General features: G+C 45.7%; 1 protein-coding gene and 1 long non-coding RNA gene across 5 annotated transcripts; one reads left to right on the forward strand and one right to left on the reverse strand.

Annotated features, from left to right (window-relative positions):
* The first annotated feature begins 5,251 nt into the window (after positions 1-5,251).
* LOC108403317 (rho-related GTP-binding protein RhoG-like) lies at positions 5,252-22,087 on the forward strand. 4 transcript variants are annotated; one of them, XM_073227391.1, is made up of 5 exons: positions 5,252-5,446; positions 11,758-13,634; positions 13,878-13,961; positions 16,845-16,942; positions 17,115-22,087. In XM_073227391.1, the coding sequence occupies exons 4-5, from the start codon at positions 16,931-16,933 to the stop codon at positions 17,703-17,705; spliced, it is 603 nt and encodes a 200-aa protein (XP_073083492.1). In that variant the 5' UTR covers positions 5,252-5,446; positions 11,758-13,634; positions 13,878-13,961; positions 16,845-16,930; the 3' UTR covers positions 17,706-22,087. The 4 variants fall into 4 exon arrangements, with proteins under 4 accessions (XP_073083492.1, XP_073083493.1, XP_073083494.1 ...); XM_073227392.1 differs by having other exon boundaries at positions 11,758-13,206; XM_073227393.1 differs by lacking the exon at positions 13,878-13,961.
* On the reverse strand, positions 15,059-23,980 carry LOC140847319 (uncharacterized). The gene is made up of 2 exons (XR_012127270.1): positions 23,672-23,980; positions 15,059-15,499 (listed from the first exon to the last, which is right to left on the reverse strand). It is a non-coding gene; the product is annotated as an uncharacterized lncRNA (long non-coding RNA).
* Positions 23,981-24,047: the final 67 nt, after the last annotated feature.

Consider the following 24,047-nt stretch of genomic DNA (forward strand, 5'->3'; position numbering starts at 1 on the left):
ACTCCTGTAACAATGCTACAGTTGTGGGCATAGGAAAGGCCTGGACTTTGTCTATAACTGCTTCTGGTATAACCTTGGTCTTACCCGACCAGATGACCCCCAAGAATTTAACAGACAAACCAGGTCCCTGAACCTTGGTGCTGTTCACAGCCCATCCTTTCTCCTGTAAAAGTTGCAGCAGTCTAGGTGCTGCACCTTCTAGATCTGAAAGAGAATCAGACGTGAGCATGATATCATCAATATAATGGTACAGCTGCACCGTTGGTGGTTTCTCCCATGTAGCCACGTCCTGGGCTACAAGTACATGACAGATGGTGGGGCTGTGGAGGTATCCCTGTGGGAGGACAGTGAAAGTCCACTGCTGTCCTTCCCATGTGAAGGCAAACTGTTCCTGACTTTCCTGCACAAAGTCAATAGAAAAGAAGGCATTAGCAAGATCTACCACATAATGGTATGTTCCTAGTTCATGGCTGAGGCTATCCATCAAGCCTGCAATAGAGGGGACAGCAGCATGCATAGGGGGTAAGACTTTATTCAGTTCTCTGTAATTCACAGTCATATGCCAGGAGCCATCTGGATTTTTTACAGGCCACACTGGGGAATTGAAAGGACTATGGGTGGGCTTTACAATACCCACTTTTTCCAGCTCCTGGAGAGTTTCTGCAATCTCTTTATGCCCTCTAGGAAGTTTATAATGTTTGGTATTAGTCACCCGCCTAGGCACAGGCAAAGTTATGGGTGGGTGCCTAGCATGTCCTCTCAGAACTGCCTTCACCACACGTACTCTCAGTCTGAACTCACCTGCAGTGATCTGCAACCATAGACCCTGCAGGATGTCAATCCCCAAAATACACTCAGGAATAGGAGATATATACACAGTATACTCTTTTGGGGATAGACTCCCTATTCCCAAAGGGATTTGGGCTTTTTTTACTCTTGACAGCCATCCCCCCATATCCATCTATGATAGTGGGGGTCCCGGGGAACCACTCAGGGTTACCATGAATCAGTGAACATTCAGCCCCTGTGTCCACCAGAGTCAGGACACTTTGTTTACTGGTAACCAATAGATAGCTATTTCAACATGTGGCCTCCAGTCCCCCCCCTGGTCCCTCAGGGCAGATACCTTGACCTTTCCCTCAGTCAAACCATGTTCCCCAATCACCTTCCTGTGTGGGCTCAAGTGAGGTTGGCTCGCTGTCCAGCAGGAATTCTTGCAAACACACAGGCCAGACTCATGGCTCTGTCTCTGACCTCTGCCTCTTTGGTCTTAATGGCTGGAACTGCTGCTCTGGTTTCAGCTGTTGCCATAGCTCTAGTAAGATCCTATTGGGCTTCCCATCGAATTTCCTTCCATCTGCTCCTTCCCATATTCAATCAACCCACATCTGGGTCCTCGTAACCTTTATGGGGCCCTGTAAATTCTTCTTGTGAGTAACAGGTCTTATTTCTTTCCAGATTATCATTGCTTCTGCATCTCCCAAGTCTGCTACTGTACGTGTCACCTCCCTTACGGGATGCCCTAAGTGAGGGGAAAGAATGGCCACTAGGGACCCAAAGAGGGATGTAGGAGCCATTTTAAGTACAATATTTCTCATCCCAGTAGTGAAAATCTCTTCATCTGGGCCATAATTGTCTGGACTATAGATGGCATTTCTTATGCCTAGCTCTCGTAGCACGTGTTGGAGTTCAGCATGTCTGCCATCTAACAGGAGAGGATGGCAGATCACCCGGATTGGGCCACACAGCACGAAGTGCTGCCATAAGCCAATTGAGGAGGAAGTGACTCCCTGGAGTCTGATGTGCATTTTGTAATTGCTGCCTCAAGGCATGCTGCACTGTCAGGGAAGACAGCTTTCCCATCTCTGATCCTGACAGAACAACTCCATCCACCCCTGAGTCCCACAGATACAGGAGCCAAGCTGATATTGACCCGGAGGGCTTCTGCCTAAACCAGGAGCCCAAATCCCCCAGCTCAGCCTGAGTAAAGGGGCAGACGATAGAGTGCTCCACGACCTGGGGAGGGGGCTGCTCCTCTCCTTGGGGAACTTTCAGCTACTGGGTCTTTATTTTCTTTACAACCACTGGGTGTGCTCTCAATACAGGAGGCGCCAGTGCCTCTGGCACCACCCCTTCATCTTTCTCCAGCTCCTCCATTTCTGGGGCTGATGGCACATTTCTCTCCCCTCCTCCGAGTGCCTCGTCTGCTAAAGCCTTTACCTTTTCTACTGTGCCTCGCAGCAATGCTAACTCAGTCTTCAGAAGCTCTCTTACCTTCAGCTCAATGCTGGCAGCTGATGTTCTCGTGCCACCTCTGCCTGTGCTTCCCTCAGGGGCTCATCTTTTTCCTTGATGGCCTCTTCCTCCTTCAGAACACCTGGCAGCGCTGCCCTCTCATCTCCAATGGCTCCTTGCTGCCGGCACTCTCCTGCTGCCTCCTCCCACATCCAGGCCATCTCCTTCCTCAGGGAATCCACAGAGGTTTGCACCTCATGCTCTTGTGCCGCCTCCTCCCGCATCAATACCGTTTCCCTCCTCAGGGCATCCACAGAAGTCTGTAGCTCACGGTCTCATGCTGCCTCTTGTAACAATGCCACTTCCCTCCTCAGGGAATCTACTGAAGTTTGCAGCTTGGGTTCTCATGCCATCATTTCTTGGGTCTCCTCTGTAGACCTTTTTAAGGCTGTGAGAAGCAGCCAACCCACAGTCCCCACCGCCTCCCGGGCACTATGCTTCTCAAAGGATCTACTTACTATATCAAGATCCACCCCTACTGCCTCAGGTGTCACCTCCAATTGCCTCCAGTCCTGGGGTGGGGCCCAGTCCTCTAGGAGGCAAGCCACGTCAGACCACATACCCATTGGGGGAACATCCACTGTCTCACCATTCACAGGGGCAGCCCGCTGAAGCACCCCTCCCATAAGGGCAGCCTGTCTTTTCCCTTGGTCAACAGTGAACCCTGCTGACTTTCGCCAATTGTCTTGCCAGTGGGTTTCAGCCCGGGCAAGTTCGCTATGGATCCAGCGTGACCAAAGAAATTGACCGCAAAATGCTCTTTGGGGTGAAAGGGTTTATTACCCGGCTTGTTCTCTGGTGGTAGGTTGAGCACTAGCATGTCTGCCTCTTCCCAGAGCAACGGGCCGAGCCCTTTATACAGTGCAATAATAGCTCATTGCCTAAAGGTGTGGAAGCGGCAGCCAAGCAACAGGCCAGTTACATCATCAGGTGGTTTAAGTTCAGTGAGGATCCTGGCCATAGGAACCCCAACTTCCCCACATGCAGCCACTGTGGAAAGCAGTATAGAGGTTCCTTAAAAAACTTAAAATAGAAATACCATACTACCCAGTAACTGCACTTTTAGGAACTCACCCAAAGAAAGAAAAATCTCTGATTCAAAAAGATATATGCACCCTTATGTTTATTGCCACATTATTTACAGTAGCAAAGATATGGAAGTAACCAAAGGTTCCATCAGTAGATGAATGGATAAAGAAGAAGTGGTACTTGTATATCAATGATACTTCAAAAAAAAAAAGTCGTACACATGCACAACGGAATATTATTCAGCCATAAAAAAGAAAGATATCCTGCCAGTTGGACAACATAGATGGACCTAGTGGGTATTATGCTACATGAAATAAGCCAGGTGGAGAAAGACAAGTATCTTATGATTTCACTTACTTGTGGAATCTAAAAACCAAACCAAACAAAATGAACAAAACTCAGCACTAGACTCACAGACACTGAGAGGGCACTGGTGGTTATCATGGAGGAATGGCTTGGGTTGGGTGGGTGGGGAAGGTGAGGGGAGTAAAGATGCACAAAAATCTCAATGAAGACATAAGCTGGTCACAGGGATGGAAAGTGCAGCATGGAGAATACAGCCAATGATTCTGTAACATCTTTCTTTGTGTTGCGGGAGCGTTGTGTATTTTCCTCCGTCCTCGTCCCCGCTGTAACAAAGAATTGAAGGGAAGAGACACAGTAGTGAAGCAGAGTAAAAGTTTTATTTAAAGTTACTTAAAGAGAGAAAAAGTATAGCAGGCAACCTCAGTGAGAGGTGGCGCCCTGAAAAATTGGAGAAAAAGTTTAAGATTAAAAAGTTACACACTTATAAAGTGTGGGTGACCTCAGAGAGAGGAGCGCCCTGAAAGGTTGGGGGTTCCCCCTTTTATGGATTCTTCAGGAATGTGACTAAGGCCTGGGGGTGCACACCTGTTAAGTGGTCTTTGAATACTTAGAATTAACTTAACACAAGCAACTTCCTGCTCTGATTTCTCCCTGGGTTACCTGGGTTCTTGGTCTGGGAGCAGATACAAACAAGGCTGCCTGCCCAGCCCCTAAAGTGGGCTGAGTTATTGTCTGTTTGCTACAGAGTCAGTTAAGAATCTTAGTTCTTAACTTCTTGGGTGTTAAAATACAATCTGTAAGATGGAATCCTTCCTGCCTTTTACCGTGTTGTTTAAGGCTGGGCCTGCATGCTAAATTAGTTGCCTAGGTTACAAACTACTTGATTAGGGCTGGAAATAGGAAAAAAACAGCATACAGGTAAAGGTAAAAAGAAGCTGGGCCTGCATGATTAGCACAATAAAGACATGGGATATGCTGAGGTACCCTCCGTTATCTGGGAATATTCAAACATTCCAGGCCAAGTTGCTCCTGGCTTTTTGAGCTTTAATTGATTAACTCTGGGTCTTTTTCGTGGAATTTCCTGGCCTTTTTCTCTTTCCACCCTGCTCGTATCTATTTTCCCACCTAACAGAATTCTGCTGAAGCAGTTGTTGGTGGGTAGCTTTTAAGCATTAAATACCCGTATTAACAGAAGACAGGTCTCAAACCCCCAACTTCAGCTTTCACTTCAGTAAAAAGAGCAAGTAAAGTTCAAAGTATAAGAACAAAAATAATGAAGATCAACGTGGAAATCAGTGAAACAGAAAATGAAAATAGAGAAAATCAACAAAACCTGATTCTTATATGTCAGTGTTCATTATTGCAGTCTTGTTCACAATTGTCCAAAGTTGGAAGGAACCCAAATGTCCATCAATAGATGAATGGTAGCTGAAGGGTCCCCACCAGTAAGATGGCAAACTTCCGGCTTCTCTTGGGGGGGGGGGTTCTCAGTTCCCGCCGGTGCCACCTGAAGCCCAATCACCTCTCACCCCCCTCCCAATCCCAGCACCTAGCCAACAGCCACCAGCCCCGTAGAAGTGACACCTCAATCAATTCATGCCCCTTCCTATATAACCCAGCACCTTTCCCTAATAAAGCGGAACTCTCCGGTGAATTGCTGCTATGTGTCGCTCCTTTCCTTTCATTGGTGCCGAAACCCGGGAGACGGGACACCCCAACTGGGCCCTGTCTTCCCCCCGACACCAGCAGCAGCTTGCCCTCGTCCTCTTTTTCCGGCGCTGGCTCATCACACTCACCACTCCTCTCTGGCCTTTAGGTAAGTTCCCCCCCCCCGGAGTGGGCCACTCTTCCCCGAGCTATCGCAGTGCCATTGACCGTGATCGCCCGGCAAGGCCCTGACGCTCGGGGATGAGGAGGGAACTCTCCCCGCCTCAGGCCTTCACGGCTGCGGCGGACCCTCAGGCCCCTCCTCCAAAAGCCATAAATCCCTGCCTCAAGCCTTTACAGCTGCAGCAGACGCTCACGCCCCTCCTCCGACAGTCATAAACGCATTCACCGTCCCTTCCATCAGTGCTGAAAGATTTTAAGCAAAATTTCCCCGGGGTGGGCCACTCTTCCCCGAGCTATCGCAGTGCCATTGACCGTGATCGTCCGGCAAGGCCCTGACGCTCGGGGATGAGGAGGGAACTCTCCCCGCCTCAGGCCTTCACGGCTGCGGCGGACCCTCAGGCCCCTCCTCCGAAAGCCATAAATCCCTGCCTCAGGCCTTCACGGCTGTGACAGAATCTCAGGCCCCCTCTCCAACAGCCGTAAACAAGGTGACTCCTTTGCGGATGAGAACGCTCCCTTTCCCTGCCCCCTCCTCCTTCTGTTCCGTCCTCCGAAATCTGTTCTGTCTGCCGAAAACGCCTAGCGCTAGTTACCTCGTGACTCTGGCACTCTGCCTTCGTAGGGAAGTCTGGGTGACGACCCACACTTACCAAGAAATTCCGACTCGTATACGAGTTTCCGCAGACCACCAAGGATCATCGGGGATGCCCTTTGTCTCCTTGCCGTCTGCCTCCGGTCCGAGGATCTCCGTTCGTCTTCCCCTGTTTGTCTCCTTCTCTGTCCTTTAGCCATAGGAGCCTCCTCATCCCTCCCTGAAAGTTCACCTCTTGAATGCCTGCTTAAGCATCTGGCTACCCCCTCCCTGAAGCCTGATATAAACCAAAACTTCTCCATAAATATTGCTCCCAAGATTGGCCAACATACCCCCTAGACAATAACAACCAATGGCCCGCAGGGGGAACTCTTGATCCTAACATCACTCACGATCTTTTTAACTACTGCCAGCGCCTGAAAAAATGGAAGGAGATTCCCTATATCGAAGCTTTCCGCCTCCTCCTCTCCCTGCCCCCTCCCAAGTTCTCCTAGCCTGCAAGCCACCGCCCCCGCAGAAGCCTCCCGTTCACTCCCTTCCCCTTCTTCTCCTACAACAGCCCTTCTCCCTTCCTCCCCCACCATCTCCTCCCCCATCTCACCTCCTCCACCTTCATTCCCTGCAGATTAAGCCTGAGCCTTTCAGCCCCCCTTTAACTAGGGCCCAGGGGCCTCCTCCGTCTTTGCCCTCATCACCTGTTTCTCCCCTGTTAGGGACCGCCTTTGTCTTCTCACATGTTTGTAGGGAGAATGGGAAAGCACCTTCCCCCATGTCTGAACGCAGCATGGGAAAGCACAAGCTAGAGAACAACCGGTGCAGTCCTTAGAAGTTATCTGTCCACAAAAACATATCTTGCCAAGACTCCTCACTCTGAAAATAGGGAGACCTTGAAGATGTGTAGAAACACCGCCCCTGCTTCTAAATATGCCCTTCCCCCACTTGCGGATGTGGCAGGAATGGAGAAGAAAGAACATTCTGTTTACGCATTCCATAAGCAATTAACTAGAGCCCTGCTGCAGCTCCGTTAGTAGAGCATGGGACTCTTAATTTAGAGTCATGAGTTCAAGCCCAACTAGAGTGGCAGAAGTAAGCAGCTGAGCTGCTAGCTGGCGACATGTGGGTCCGATTCTATCTTTATTTTCTTTGCCCCCCTTCTGCACTTCAGGACCTGCTTGACTAGGCACGGCTAGACCGCGTCACTCCCCCACAGACTGAGCCAGAACCCTTTAGTCCCCCTCAGACTCAGTCCCGAGAGCCTCCCAAAATTATCGCCCCCCTCTGGGAGGTAGCAGGATCCGAAGGCATCGTGCGCATTCACGTCCCTTTCTCCTTACTCTTAAGCCCAACTAGAGAAACACCTAAGTTCCTTTTCCACTGATCCCATGACATACATCAGGGAGTTTCAATAGACCCTCCAGTCTTACAGCCTCACACATCATGACATTTTCATGCTCCTGGCCAATACTCTCCTCCCTGAAGAGCGTAGACGAGTTTGGGACTTCACCCAAACGCACACTACCGAAACCCACAGGACTGACACCACCTATCCCCCTGGCCCCACTGCTGTCCCGGAACAAGACCCACACTGAGATTATAACACCGCCATGGGTCTCTGCTCTCGAGATATTTTTGCCTCCTGCTTAATAGCAGGTCTGAAAAAGGCAGCTCATAAAGTAGTCAATTTTCAAAAGCTCCAAGACATAATTCAAAAAAGAGATGAAATCCCCTCCGAGTTCTTAGACAGACTCACTCAAGCCCTATTACAGTATACCAGCCTGGATCCAGAAACATCTGAAGGAAGACATGTCCTTATGACATACTTCCTAGCTCAAGGCTACCCCGACATTAAAGCTAAACTCAAAAAGTTAGAATAGGGCCCCGCTACCCCACAGACTGAGATCCTAACAGTCGCCTTTAAAGTCTTCCATAAGCGGGAGGAGGAGAAAGAACGCCGTAAACAAAAGGCTGATCAGGCCAATTTCCAAATGTTGGCCCAGCTGATAAAACCACAACCTGGGCGCCCCTCTACAAACAAGCCCCCCCCAGGAGCTTGTTTCAAGTGTGGAAAAGAGGGACATTGGTCAAGGGCGTGCCCCTCCCCCAGATCTCCTACCACCCCATGCCCCAGATGCCACAAAAAGGGCCACTGGGGATCTGATTGCCCAACCACCCGAAGGGGAGGCTGGACGAACAACCCCCATCCTAAGCCCGCTGTAGTGGGGCTGGCAGAAGAAGATTGATGGGACCTGGGGGCTTCTCGCCCGACCATTTCCATCACCAAACAGGAGCCCAGGGTTACTTTAACAGTAGACGGTCGCCCCATCTCCTTCCTCCTAGACACAGGAGCCACCTTCTCAGTCTTGCGAGAATACCGGGGCTTTACCATGCCTGCCATTACTCCTATAGTCAGGGTAAGAGGTAATCAGATTTTCCCATTAAACCGCCCCCCCCTTTATGCACAATCCAAGACAATCCCATACCTTTCTCCCACTCCTTCCTAGTTATGCCCCAGTGTCCCATCCCTTTACTAAGATGAGACATCCTTTCCCTCCTCCACGTTTCCATAACTATATCCACTCCCACAGCCCCCAGTACTCCCTTTCTGATGGCCCTCATAGCCAACAACCCCCCTCTACCAAATGAAAGCTCCAGTTCTGCCCTCATACACCCTGTAAATCCCCAAGTTTAGGACATTACAAGCCCCTCCGTGGCCCTATGTCCCCCTGCCTCTATCAAATTACGTGACCCCTCTCAGTATATCTGTCAGGCCCAATACCCCCTAACCACTTCAGCCCTCATAGGCCTCCAACCCATCATTCAAGATCTCTTAAACAAAAATTACCTCAGACCCACTCACTCCCCATTTAATACCCCCATATTAGCTGTTAAAAAAACCAACAGATCTTTCCGCCTTGTCCAAGACCTTCGCCTCATCAACATAGCCGTTCTCCCTATCCATCCCTTAGTTCCAAATCCATACAGCCTTTTATCGCAGATCCCTGCCTCAGCTTCCCACTTCTCAGTCCTAGATCTCAAGGACCCATTTTTCTATCCCTCTAAGCCCCTGCTCCCAAGATTTTTTCATCTTCACCTGGACGGACCCATACACAAGACATTCTGAACAACTCACTTGGACAGTTTTGCCACAAAGCTTCCGAAATAGTCCCCATATTTTTAGACAGGTCCTAGCTCAGGACCTCAAACAGTTTCATCATGATCCCTCCAAGTCCACCTTATTATAATACATAGACAATCTTCTACTCTGCAGTCTCTCGTGAGAACAGTCTCAACTTGACACTGCCTCCCTACTTAACCTTCTAGCGTCCAGAAGTTACCGAGTATCCCCTGTCAAAGCTCAAATCTCTTCCCCTCCTGTCACTTACCTCAGATTCCTTCTATCTCAACAAAGAAAGTCCATTACCTTAGACAGAAAATAGCTCCTCTCTGACCTGCCCATTCCCAAAACCAAGACAGAAATCCTTTCCTTTCTAAGCCTGGCTAGATATTTTAGAGCGTAAATCCCTAACTTCCCCCTGCTCCCTGTTGGCAAGACCCCTATATGACCTCAGCAAGAGCCCCCCCTAAAAAACCATTATCCTCCTCACCCCGACACTCCTTCATTAAGCTCCGTCAAGCCCCTGTAGAAGCCCCAGCTCTCCATCTTCCTGATTTGTCGAAGCCCTTCTCATTATACATTCATGAGAGGTCCAGTCAAGCTCTAGGAGTCCTAGGCCAATATTATGGCCCATCCTTTGCCCCAGTAGCTTATCTCTCCAAGCAATTAGACCCCACAGTTCAGGGATGGGCCCCCTGCCTACGGGCATTAGCCGCTAGACAGCTCTTGCAGAAGGCAGCTCATAGACTGACATTCAGGGCGCCCCTTACCATTCTGTCCCCACATCACCTAAAAGATCTCTTAACCTACAAAAGTTTACAGACTCTCCCTCCCTCCAGACTCCTGACCTTACTGTCCTCTTTCCTCCAAAATCCCGTTCACCCCCTTTGCCATCCATACCCGAATCATGACTTTTTCCTCTTTTACTGCTCTCTTGCTTTTTTCCTCATTCCTATTGTCTTCCCCACTACCCCAGCCTCCTTTGTATGGCGATTCAAAGTCAGACAGACGTACACACAGCATCAAACAAAAGTTACTGCCCTCATTGCCACACCAGACTGCCCTCTGAAAAGCTGCTCTGAGCCTTTGTACCTCCACTTTCCTCCCTCCACTGAAGTGTTCACTAGCAGCTACCCTTATTCTCCCTACCTCTGCTTCCTCTATGGCCAAAAACAAGCCTATTGCAGGTGATGGCCAGACACCTACAGGGGATGTCCCTACCAGTCTTGCGCCATTCACTACATGAGTAACTTCCAGTACCCACAGTATTACTCCTCCAACCGTTTCATGAAATATCCCAACGGCTCATTCTCCTTATCAATCCCAGATCCCTGGGACTCTCGATGGGCTGCCAGAGTCACAGCCTCAGTTTACTACGGGGGGTCCTCGACCCCCCACGGTACCCTTCATATCTCTTGAAAGTATGTTCCCTCTCATTCCCAGATTTCTCAAGTTGCATCAGATAGCAGACATTCCGAAAAAGTCATTATCCAAACTCTTGACGGCGCCTCTTCATCTTCTTATCCCCGCCCCTCTTCCCATTTCTCCTACTCTTCATTACAGCTCATTCAGGACACCACCATCTTTCTCAACCACACCCTTAACACAGCCAATCGTTTCTTGTGCGCATCACTACAGCGCCCACTGCTGGCCGCCGTGCCCCTTAATATTTCTAACTACTCCTTCCATGCAGAAAGACAACCCCTCTGCCCCCTGGCAGACATACCCCTATGGGAACCAGAATACGCAGATAATCTCACCATCCACCACTGTGTAGGCCCAACTCCACCCCCCTCCAGTGCACTTCACTGCCTCTCTATTTACACCCCTACCTCCAGCTCTAAGACTTTTACACAACCGGGATACTTCTTTTAGTGTAATGGCAGTCTTTTCAACTCACTGCCTCTCAGCTCCGATACACCCTGCATTCTCGTCACCCTAATCCCACCGTTTACACTTTACAGCATGGCAGAATTCCTTGAGCTCCAACCTCCCTTGCCCTCGTGCACAAAAAGAGCTGCTTTCCTTCCCATCATAGTCGGTATCTCTTAGATCACCTCAGCCATTGGAGCAGGGTTTTTGGGAGAAGCCTTGGGTCACTCTCTATGGGCAGTTAGAGATCTCAACGCCAAACTTGAGGGATCCCTGACATCCACTGCCAATTCCCTAGCCTCTCTCCAAAGACAGGTCACTTCGCTAGCTAAAATCACCCTTCAAAACCGGCGGGCCCTAGGTCTGCTTACAGCCGAGAAGGGTGGCACCTGCGTCTTCCTCCGGGAAGAGTGCTGCTATTACATCAACGAATCCGGCATTGTAGAAACTGACATTACCAAACTCACTGACCTTGCCTCCAGTCTCCACTCTGCTTGTAGAAACTGACATTACCAAACTCACTGACCTTGCCTCTAATCTCCACTCTGCTTCCAATTCCAACCCCTTCTCGTCAATACTAACAAACCCCCTTCTCACCTGGCTCTGGTCCATCGCAGGCCCCATAATAATCATTCTTCTCACCTGTCTCTTCTTACCCTGTATAATAAAGTTCATCAAATCCCAAGTCGGAAAAATCTCTAATCAAGCTTTCAACCAGTTTTTATTCAGGAACTACCAGCTTCTGGCCACAGAAGATCCCTCACCCTCACGTGACCTCCTCACCACATGCTGAGATGGACCTCTCTCTCCACTGGAAACTGTTCCTGGAAACAATGGCCGCAGACGCCTGGCTCCTGACACCCATATCCTCTTAGCACCATTAGAATCAACAGGTCCTCCACCTATAGTTATAAAGAACCTTCATTGATTTCCAACCTGAAGAAGTCCACATCTACTCATCCTTACTGTGGGGAATCCTATCAACCCTTTCCTCCCAATCCTCAAACCCTCACTCCCTTCTACGCCCCTGTTCATCAAGAAGCAGTCAGAGAGAAAGCAACGTCCACAAACCCATAGAGGAGAAAGGGGGGAATGAAGGGTCCGCACCAGTAAGATGGCAAACTTCCGGCTTCTCTTCGGGGTCCTCAGTTCCCGCTGGCGCCACCTGAAGCCCAATCACCTCTCGCCCCCCTCCCAATCCCAGCACCTAGCCAACAGCCACCAGCCCCGTAGAAGTGACACCTCAATCAATTCATGCCCCTTCCTATATAACCCAGCACCTTTCCCTAATAAAGCGGAACTCTCTGGTGAATTGCTATGTGTCGCTCCTTTCCTTTCAGTAGCTAGAAAAGTCAAATTCACAGAGAAAGTAGATTAGAGATCGCTTTCCAGGGGCTGTGGGAAGTGGGGTGTGAGTTTTTGCTTAATGGCTACAGAGCTCCTGTTTGGGGTGATGAAGTTTTGGAGATACATAATGGTGTTGCACAACACTGAATGTAATCAATGCCACTGAGTTGTACACTTAAAGACAGTTAATACCTATTTACCACAATTTAAAAAACTAATAATGTAACATACCAAAACCACTGAATGGTACAATTTAAATGAATTGTATATGTGAATTTATAGCTCAATAAAGCTCTTAGAAAAGAGTGCATACTGGATGATTCCATTTATCTACAACTCTAGAAAATGCAAACTAATATATGGTGACAGACAGCAACCCTACTTGGCTCACTACCTCACTTTCTAATCCCCTCCATCTTCCCAAACATTTTTTCAGTTCCCTGACTGCCTATGGTAACATTGGTCTTGAGAAGAAAAAAGGCATTTGGGGAGAGAGTGGGTGTGTCCTCACTTTGCAAAGGGAAAGGTGAGGTTTGGCAGTCTCCTAAGGGAGTAGCTCCTACTGGGGTCCGGGGATCAAAGTAATCCTGTATTACCCGAAAGGATAGTTTAGAACTCTGGCACTTCTACATGGCGAGGCTGGTCCTGGAACTCCACTTCCCAGGAGGTCTCGGGGCATCGAGCTGAGACTGCGCGCGACGACGGGATGGGACTCGGTAGCTGCCCGGATGTGGCGCCCAGTGCGCGAGCCTGCCCAGCCCAGCGAGTGTCACCCCGCCAGCTCTGGTCAATCGGCGTGGGAAGACAACCACCTTATCCGGTAATCTTTACGTCGAACCCCGAGGCGGGCCCCACCTCCGCTCTCTTCTGTAATCTCCCCATCCCCGGAACAGTTGCTTCAGTATATGAGCCACTCCTTGGGTGGAAGGGATTTGAGGGTGGAATGAGCAGTGTGTATGGCGGGGGAGACTGAGCCAGCTCTTCCTATTTGTGAATCCGACGTGTGGGGCACGCCTCTGTCTCAGGCTCACGAGGCCTTGTGAAGTCCCAGAACCGACCAGTCTCGGTGTGAAGATGCGAGGGGAGTGTTGAAGGGGCTCGTGGGGCTATTGATGGGTCTCTAGGATTGCCTCTGTGATTTCCAGGCGTAGGATAGTCGCTCTTGGGTCCGGGTTAGGGAGTGTTAGCATGGCTTCCTTCACCCCTGGGCGTCCTCAAGATTTCTTTAACTGGACTTGAACCAAAGAAGTAAGTTTCAATGTGAAAATGTCCCTGATTGAGTAAATAAATAAGTTGCAGAAAGTAGTAAATACAAATGGGGGTCTTCTGCTGAATTGTTTTGGTTTTGGAAAGTTACAGAGTGATTTCAAGTCGATTAGACCCCAGACTTGTAGAAAGGGTGAGACTTGGAGAATGTGCTAGAAATAGTAATACCTTGAGCTGCATTCCTGTGTTGACTGTTGGATCTATTGTACTGTGTGTCCAACCTAGGTGAAAACTGCTGTGCAGACTGTACCTGTGAAGAAGAATGCTTGTCAGATGAGATTGGGAGATTGAGAAGAAACTAATTTCAAGGTTAACAGGGAATGATTAACTCAGAAAGGAGCCTTCTGGGCTGCTGGTCGTTGCAGCTCTAGGCTTCTCCCATTTCCAATCCTAGGGGCATTACTAAAGATCGTGGAGCTGCTCTTATGTCTACCTTACAGTGCAACCGTGAGGCTTAAATAAGATATGTCACAGTACTTGGCACAACACCTATTAATTAACAAGCTCTCAATTTTTTGTTTCCCTTTGCTTCCCCATAGCAACCTTTTTTGTCTCTGAGCAGTAGCTGTGTATTATTGTTTGCCTTTTTATGTAAGTTCTGCCTTTATCACAAGATGGTAAACTTTCAGCATTCTTTTTCTTTTTCCTAATCTTTTATGAGTCCCTTCTAGCAGTGTATTGTCCACAGTAATACCTGGGAGTATGTGGACAGGAGGGGTGATCCATTTAACTGGATAGCATTGTGCTAGATCCTGGAGCTGAGGTAAACAAGCTTTGCTCATATAGGTGACAAACAGAATATTTGCCTTTCTCTTATAACTCAGCCTTCTCTCAGAGCTCCCAACCCTTTGAAAAAGTGTATTTTTACTTTTAGTATTTTTAACCATTTTTAAGTGTACAGTGCAGTAGTGTTAACTGTTTGCACATAGTTGTACAATAGATCTCTAGAACTTTTTCATCGTACAAAACTGAAACTCTATACTCATTAAACAACTCTTCATTTACCCCCTCCCCCAGCCCCTGGCAACCACCATTTTATTCTGTGAGTTTGACTATCATAGATGCTTCGTATAAGTGAAATCATGTAGTATTTGGCTTTTTGTGACTGGCTTCATTCACTTAGCATAATGTCCTTAAGGTTCATGTTGTAGCAAAAGATGAAAATGAAAATTTTCTTTTTAAGGCTGAATGATATTCATATATCTCTCATACATATAATTTACTTTATCCATTCATCCATCAGTGAACAATTAGGTTGCATCCACCTCTTAGCTATTGTAAATGATGATGCAATGAACATGGTGCGCAAATATCTCTTTGAGATCCTGTGTTCAATTCTTTTGGACATATTTTTAGTATTGTTTTAAAACTTTTTAACTATGGAGAATTTCAAACATAGACACAAATAGAGAAAAATAATGTAATGAACAGGTGGGCTGAATAGATTATCAATTGTACAAAGCAGCCCCGACCCCCCAAAATACCTGGGACTTTTGCTGAACCCTCCCTTTCACAGAGAGTTAGTTATGAGTGAGGATGTTTTGGGTTTTGTTTCAGACCTGGGATATTCCATCTGCACTTCATCATCTAGGCCTTCAGCCATCAGTGTGACTTGAGTGCCCATTGGCTGAGCATATATACCAGGAGTATTAGTAGATATAAACAAGTAAAAATGAGTGTAGATTTGCCTTTTCCTGGTCATACAGATGAGGAGCTGAGCTTGGGTTGCAAAGTGATCTGTGCAGAAGAGTTTTGTTCTGGTCCAGCAACGCCCTCAGATGCACTGTTGTCCTGAAAGCAGTCACTTTGAGCAGGGATGCTGGACACTAGATGATACCTAGAGGAGGCTGGAAAGATAAGTTGTACAGGTAGTAATTACCATAGGAATTCCAAGGAGAAAGAAATTCATTCAAACTGGGAAAATAAAGGAAAGCTATCCTCAAGGAAAGTAATGGTGACTTTGCCCTGTTTCCACTGACCTTTTGTGTTTGAGCCTTATGCCTTTTTCTAAATGGAAAAAGACAGAGCTGATGGGACAGTGAATACCCTGGGATGGTTGCCTGCTAGAGCTGAATTATGCTCTGGACTTTTAGCTGTGGGACCTGTGCTAATGAATAATGAAACATTTTAGGTGGAATGCCTCCCTGGTCAGAACTGGATATATGGGGAGAGAGCTACTCCTAGTGGGCCTGTGTAAAGCATACTTGGAAGGCCAACATTTCTTAACTCTGACCCAAAATGAGGTGTTTTGTTTTTGTCTATGATATGGGCCTAATATAGACCATAGCTAGTAAGACAACAGGACCCTTTATATGACACTTTATCCCCTTTCCTCTGTGTTCTGACACTTGAAGTTAATGCTGTAACTGGGTCTTAAATTAGGACAGTAAAGAAACTATAGAAAATGGAGTGCTGTGGGGCACTGACAAGGTATTAATATCGAGGGTATAAACAGGGAGCTCCCAGTAAACATGCTTCTTGGAGATCATCTGTGCCCTACCATTAACTTCTGAATACTTGAATCATGAAGAAGTGGATGAGAGTATGGTGGTGCTATGCCCTGTAGTTTTACTCAGATAAAGTGGGAAGGGATGAGACCCCTGGTTTGTCTGGCACTATGATCACATTAAAGAACGTTTGCCTTCCACAGCAGCAGAACAGTAAAAGGAGGATAATTACTATGAAGTCATAGTAGCTTCTAACACTTGATGTAGTAAGTTCTAGCCATACATTCTTTAATTTAAAACTCAGGTTAAAAACTTGCCCAAGTTCACAAAGCTTAAAGAGAAGACGGGGCTGGTTTTTTATTCTGGGCAGTCTGACTTCAAGTTAAGAGCTTGGACTCTTAACCACTTATCTATATGGCTGAGTCTGATTGGCCACTGTTTCTCTCCAATATGATGTCACTGTTTTTCAGAAGGAGGTTCCTTTGGTGAGTCTACAGCCACAGACCTGAACTGAGAGTCACATTTCTTTTGTTTCAACCTTGGGAATCTTCTTTATATACCAGTGCTTTTTAAAAATTAGTTACCATTTTATTGAGCACTACTGTATTTTAGCACCTTTGATACAGTATATTTACACCTTATGACAACAATGTTTACATAAGCAGCTGTGTGTACCAGTGGTTCTTTATCTTGGGTTCACAGCCCTTTTTGAGAATCTGATGGCAGCTTTGGATCTTCTTTCCAGAAAAATCCACATGTGCACATACATGTGATACTGCATACAACTTCAGAGGTGGCTTCTAGGATCTGCTGAAGCCTGTCTAACCATCCATGGGCTCCATGGTAAGAATTCTTGCCCTATAGAACTTTCCCACCTGACTCTTCTATGGTGTTAAGGGAATGGGCAGTGGGGGTCTTACCTCTTCTCTTTCTCCTCAGAGAGAAGTGTTTATAAAGCGTAGGCTCCCTAAATCGCCAAGGGTCTATGAATGTTCTCTCTCTCTGTTGGACATAGGACTCCACGGGAAGAATGCAGACGATCAAATGTGTGGTTGTGGGAGATGGGGCTGTAGGTAAGACCTGCCTCCTCATCAGTTATACAACAAATGCCTTTCCTGAAGAGTACATCCCCACTGTCTTTGACAACTATAGCGCCCAGACATCTGTGGATGGCCAAATTGTCAGCCTGAACCTTTGGGACACAGCTGGCCAAGAGGAGTATGACCGACTGCGAACACTGTCCTATCCCCAGACAAATATCTTTGTCATTTGTTTTTCCATTGGCAACCCGTCCTCTTATGCCAATGTGAGGCATAAGTGGCACCCAGAGGTCTCTCATCATTGCCCCAATGTACCTGTTCTGCTGGTAGGCACCAAGAGGGACCTGCGGAGTGACCTTGAGACAGTGAAGAAGCTGAAGGAACAGAGCCTAGTGCCCACAACACCTCAGCAAGGCACTTCCCTGGCTAAGCAGGTGGGGGCTGTGAAGTATCTGGAGTGTTCGGCCCTGATGCAGGATGGGGTACATGAGGTATTTTCAGAAGCTGTGCGGGCTGTGCTTTACCCAGCCACAAAGAAGACCACCAAGAAGTGTGTCCTCTTATAGCTTTTGGGGCATTGCTTGGGAACTGCATCTAAGGGGAATAGGGAAAGATCCCTTTGGCAGCATTTAACAATGCCAGCATGAGCCATCTGTCTCTTCTCTTGGAAACCCGAGACTCTAGGTTATTTGGCTTTTAGAGGAATGAAGACAGGCTAGTTTGTTTATGGCTGCTTTGAAGTTTGGTCTGAACCTTTTGGAGGAAGTTTGAGAAAGAGAGAGAGAGAGGTATCTCCCGTCAGAGCAGTAAGAAGATACCACCAAGGGTTGTTCTTTTCTGTCCTGGCCAGGCCACAACTAAGCAGAGCAGCCTGGTATTACTGTTCTTGGTAGGCTTTTGCTTGTCTGCTTTTAAATCTGACAAGCCAACTTTTCCTGGCTCTATTTACTATTGAGTAAGTGCCTCACAGAAGGACAAGTTCCTCCAGTTTTCAAAGCATTGCCTTGAACCTTCTGACATACTAATTTTTGAAAACCATTATATTTGTGATTCCTGGGTGTTCCCAATGTTGACATGCTCTTCCCATTCTGAGATGAGACATTTTTGCAAAAACTGTTAAGCAGCATTTTCTAAAGTTGTGTGAGATGGTAACAGATGTTCCTTAAAAGGGTCAAGTAAGTCAGCAATTTAAATAAAGCTGAACAGGTTCCTCTACCATAGGAATTTATAACTTTTATATGCAACATTTCCCACTTATTTCAGTTTTTTTTTCTGGACCCCATGCAACACCTATCTCTGGGAACAGCTTAAGAGATGCTGGGTTAATTGGAACTAGGAATTCCCACGGAGGTGGCTGTGGGGGAATAAAAAGCACAATGGGGTCTTGTTCTTTTTGATGTTTTCCTCTTCATGTCTTTGAAAGATTTATCAGCCATGGACTTTTATTGGTTCCTCTTCTTAGGAGAGGGGTTGGGCGCTTAGTCATGCTAGTGCATTGGATGTGGGATCTGATGGTCAGGTCAGCTCTCAGATTCTGATAGCACTGCAGGTCTGCTGATGTAGAATTAATCCTTCCCAAATGCTGTATCTCTGAGGCTTCTGTGCGGACCTGTTTTTGGTCACCTTCTACTTTAGGGAAAGACCACTGAAGGTTAAAAGCAACCAACCAACCACAAAAAATGTCCTACCAGTCAGTCAGGGATTTTTGTGATGTCCTCTAGGATTTCTCTACTGCTCTCATTCCTCTGAGTCACCGTAAAGGCTACCTTGCTCTCTTCCTATTCTTCCCTCCTCTGTATAGCTCTGTGTGTGTGTGTGTGTGTGTGTGGTGTGTGTGTGTGTGTGTGTGTGTGTGGCCCTTTTGTGCCTTTAGTCCTTATGGGGATTTTGCTGGAGTTGCTCAGCCTGCCTAGTCAGATTCCATATCGCAGTGGGCCTGTTGCTGCTTCTCCCTAGTTATATATTTGACTTTCATTCATTATGATTTAATTCTCCACCTGGCCAACAGTGGTTGACAGTTCTATCATTCACATACCTTCTCACCCTGCCAAAATAGCATTGGATTTTTGAGAGTTTAGGAAATGGAGCTAAAAGGATCACATACCTTCTCCTGTGGTAGTGAAGTGTCTGTTTCTTGCTCTGTGATATGTTTGCTGTTGCTCTTCAACAAGATATGATGAGTAGCCTCAGGCTTAACTGAACCCCCTGGATAGGGTTGCCAGATAAAACACAATTTTTTACAAATAATTTTTTAGTGTAAGTATGTACCTCGCAGCATTTGAGGCATTACTTACACTAAAAAATTATTTGTTTTTATTTGTAATTCAAATTTAGTGGGGCATCCTGTATTTTTATTTGCTAAGTCTGGCAACCCTACTCTTGGAGAATCTGGAACCTGGAGGTCAAGCAGATACCAAATATTGATAGGAGACAAAGGTTATGTTACACTCTCTTTTCTTCCTCCTTTTCTTTCAACATGGACTCAAGTGTTTTGTCTTCTCTTCATCACTGCACTCACACAGTACTTCTTGGCATATATTTCTCCACCATTGATTGTCTACAGCTGCGGAGGATCCAGGAGGGATAGTATTGTTCAGCATATGCCTTCTCTCTCAATTCCAACGTAGGTGTCTATTTCCTGGTGTGTGACCCAGTGCTTCCTGTGGAGGGTGGTAGGGACTCTGTTGTATGAACAGGGTGTTAACAGAAGAAGGTGAGGGTGGTCCTCCTTAACTGAGGCCTGGTAGCACGTTGGAAAGTGGGGCTGCTATTATAGTAGCAGGGGCACTATAGGAGTCAGTCAGCCTGTGGGCATGTGTGCCCACTATCCCGGGTAGTCACTGATATTCCTCAGGCAGCGACATGTAAGTGCCCATTGCTCAAGTATTCCAGGATGTTCTGATGGTTGCTGCCTGGGGTGCTCACAGGACATCGTGTCATGGTTGAAAGGGCTAGAAACATGGCTGTACCCTGTCATTGGGAACTTTCTGTTTAGCTACTGAAATCTTTTTATTTGGCTTTTAATTGAATAGTGCTTCCTGCTGCCATTTTGCCTGGCAAATTCCCAAATGTAAGTCTGGGTTTGGTTTGGACAAACTCATGTTCTTTAATAAGTGGAGGTATGATCCATAAGCCTAAGAGAGTGGTTTTGTATTGGGCTGATTTGATGGTCCTAAGCATACAATGGCATCTACATTTTTATACTTAAAAGGGATTTGTATGAAGAGTAACATGCTAATATCACTTTAGTTATTCATACTGAATGGTAATAATAAACTTCTCTGATTTTACTGGGTCTGTTTTCTAAAAAATCAAAGCAATTCCACACCTCTCCCCTACTTTGTTTTGAGTGACTTCTAAATAAATGCTTTTCAAATTGCAAAGGGTGAAATAACTATAATTGTCATGTTGCACATTGTACCTATGTATAACTGTGCTTATGTTTCTACATTGGTTAGGGTAGCGGACTGTCTGCCCTGCTAACATTGATTCTCTGGTTCCTGGCCCCCCATTACACACCTCTACACAATTCCTCTAGAGGACTGAGCTTGTTTTCACTAACCACAGGCCAGTCAGTTCTCTGTAGGTTATTTTTTCTCACTTATGACACATTCAGTAAACAATTACCAAGCTCCTACTGTTATATAAGCATTACTGTACTAGGGGCTGGGTTGTAAAGATAAGATAGAGTATTTAATCTCCCTTGTTTCTGCCAATTATCTGAGGAAAATAGGCTTCCTTTTACAAAAATGAACTGATCTGGCTCTTAAACATATGCTGTATAGTGCCACTGCTCTATCGAGTACACTACTGGTAGGAAAGAGCAAAACCATGTTGATTTTTTTCTTAAAGCTTTGCTGAAATATAATTTACTAACCATAAAATTTGCCCATTTCAAGTGTACATACAATTCAGTGATTTTTAGAAAATTTAGCGAGTTGTACAACCATCACCAAAATCCAGCTTGAGAACATTTTCATCACCCCAAAGAGATCCCTCCAGCAGTTAATCTCTGTTCCCACGCCAGCCCTAGGCAACTACGGATCTACTTTGTCTTTTCTGACCATTTCAGATAAACAGACTCAAACAGTATGTGGTCATTTGGAACTCACTTCCTTCATTTAGCATAATGTTTTCAAGGCTCATCCACTTGGTAGCTTGTATGGGTACTTAACTTTTTTTTAAAATTAAGGTATGATTGATATACATGGTACTTCACTTTTTATTGCTGAGTAATATTCCATTACATGGACATATTGTACTTCACCTATTCATAGTTGAGACATTTGGATTGTTTGTGCTTTTTTTGGCTATTATGAATGATGCTGCTGTGAACTTTCATGTACAAGGTTTTGTGTAAACATATTTTCAATTGCTGGGTCATGTGGTAAATTTATCAAGAATGACATCTTTAAGTACCTGAAGTCCCATCCACATTCTACAAGCCTCCATCTACCTCTCACTGAATGCTTTTACTCAAGTACAAGCATCCAAGAGGCTGTATAAGGTATGTTAAAAAGGATTCCATTTTGCTTTTTTGTCTTAGAATAGCAGTAGTATTCTACTAACTTTTCATTACCAAAGTGCAGCACTCCAGCTACTATGCAGGTTTTGGTAGACCTTGGTCATCTGGTCTAGAAATGTGCCTGTTAAAATATCCCATGGGACATCCATGCAGTCATAAAAAAGAATGAGGAAGAGTGCAATGAGTGGTGCAGTGTCATTTTCAGGCTATATTGTTAAGTGATAAGAAGCAAGGTGAAAAGAGTAAATATTGTATGCTACCTTTTATGTTAACAAAGAAAGAGAATTGAGTATATACTCATTGGCTTCTTTTTGCCCAAAAAACACAGGAAGTACAAGTACCAGATTATGTTGTACCACTGAAACTAATGTAATGTCATATGTCAGTTACATCTAAATTAAAACAGGAAGGATAAACCAGGAATTAATGAAAATGGTTACTTACATGGTGGGTGCAGAAATTAATGAAAATGGTTACTTATATAGTGGGTGGGAATGGGGTAGATGGCATGGGAACAACTCTTCCCTGGGAATAATTTTTTTTATAGTTTTGACTTTGAACCATGCAAAGGTTCACAAAATTTTATAAAAATGTATAATGAAAGCAAATCCTAAAGTTGAATACAAACAATTCCACAGAGGAAAAAAAATGATTGAAGTAATTTTTAAACACAGTACACTGTACATCTTTAGTAGGATATATTCTGACAGAAAACTGCAAACAACTTACGAATTTACGGTTACTGTTGGTAGACCCTACTGGTCTTGTTAATATTTAAGAGTAAACATATGAGTGTTGGGAATCAGAATTTTTAATGTAAGAGAATAATGACAAAAAGATGATATGGAGAAAAAGTGAGGGAGAACCCTGTAGTATTGGATTTGAATTGGTGATATTAGTATAAACTCCTTTATTTACTTATTTTTAGCTCTCCACTGAAAGGGCCCACAAGTAATGATGCCCCAGTTTCTAAACATCATTCCCCATTAATAGGAACCAGGGCTCCTTGTAGAAAGGGCTTCTATCAAACAGGTGAAAATACAGAGTAAGCCTGAAATATCTTGTGTCAAAGACTAACGGGGTCACGTCAAAAGGACACAGAAGCCAGAGTGAAGTGGATGCCATTGAACAAATCTGGGACAGTGAACCTCAAAAAGGATGATGGTGCTAGATTACAACACATTAAAATAAAATTTGAGCAAGGAGGTAAGAAAAGTTCTTCCTTACTAAGTCCAGTTAATAAATGTAGAAGGAATTTAAGAATTAGAAAAATCACCCGTTTGCACTTTCCCAATACAACTGACTCAGGCAAGATCATCAATGGATGCTAAAACCATAGGGTGCAAGGGTGCTGGAACAAAACATTCACACAATCTCAAAAGCATCACCCCGTAGATAATATTACTTACTTACTATGGTGGTCAACATCTTTTTGAAGTGATCAAACTCAGCATCACCAATACTGGGAGAACCTGACATTGTGGCTTCTGATGGTCATAATATACTTAACTTGAACCAATTTAAAAGAAATGCTAGGACATATTCCAGAACATGGAATATTTTCAAGGCAGTTTGCCTGGAGTCTTCCCAAAAAGTAGTGTCAAATACTAAGAAATAAGATGGCGGATTTTAAATTAAGGGCCTAAAGGAAGACAACCAAATAGAACGCTCGAACCTGGATTGAGATGTAAAATGCTCCGATTAGGACAACTAGGGAAATTTCAATATGGGCTGTATGTTAAATAATACTGAATTACTGTTAATTCTTCAAGATGTGTAATGGCATTATGTAGAAAAACGTCTATTTTTAGGAGTGAAGAGTCACGATATCTGTAACGCACTTTCAAATGGCTCAGGAAAATAAAAGCCTGACAAAACGTTAACACTTATAAATCTAGGTGAAGGATCGGTTCCTTTTACTAATCTTTTACTTTTACATTTCCATAAATTAAAGCCAGGCAAAACTCATTTCAATGGGGAAAGTGAATCCAAAACTGTCAGAGGTACCTTTGGCACAGTGCAGTCTATGGCCAGTTTCTTTTTGGGGCGAAAGAGCGGAGCAACAGCAAGCACAAAGAGAGGAGCTCTTATCTTTACTACTTCCGTCTGCCGGAGCGCAACGACCTGCGGAACTAGACCATGTGACCCAGCCAGCTCCTCCTGATTGGGGGAAGAGCTGTGGCGCTCATCCGGCACTGGCATTTCTGCTCGTGCGCAGATCAGCGGGAAGGGGTGGGACCGAGCCGCTTCTTTGGCCAACCGCTTTCCAAATATCCAGTCTCCTGCTCACCTACGGTCGAATCAAAAGCCGTTTGTAAAGTAGTTAAAGCAATTCTACTTTCTCGTAAGACGGCAGGTCTTTCCGGTTAGTTTTTCCTTTATT

This window comes from Manis javanica, chromosome X (assembly GCF_040802235.1).
Source record: "Manis javanica isolate MJ-LG chromosome X, MJ_LKY, whole genome shotgun sequence".
NCBI classification, from domain to species: Eukaryota; Metazoa; Chordata; class Mammalia; order Pholidota; family Manidae; genus Manis; species Manis javanica.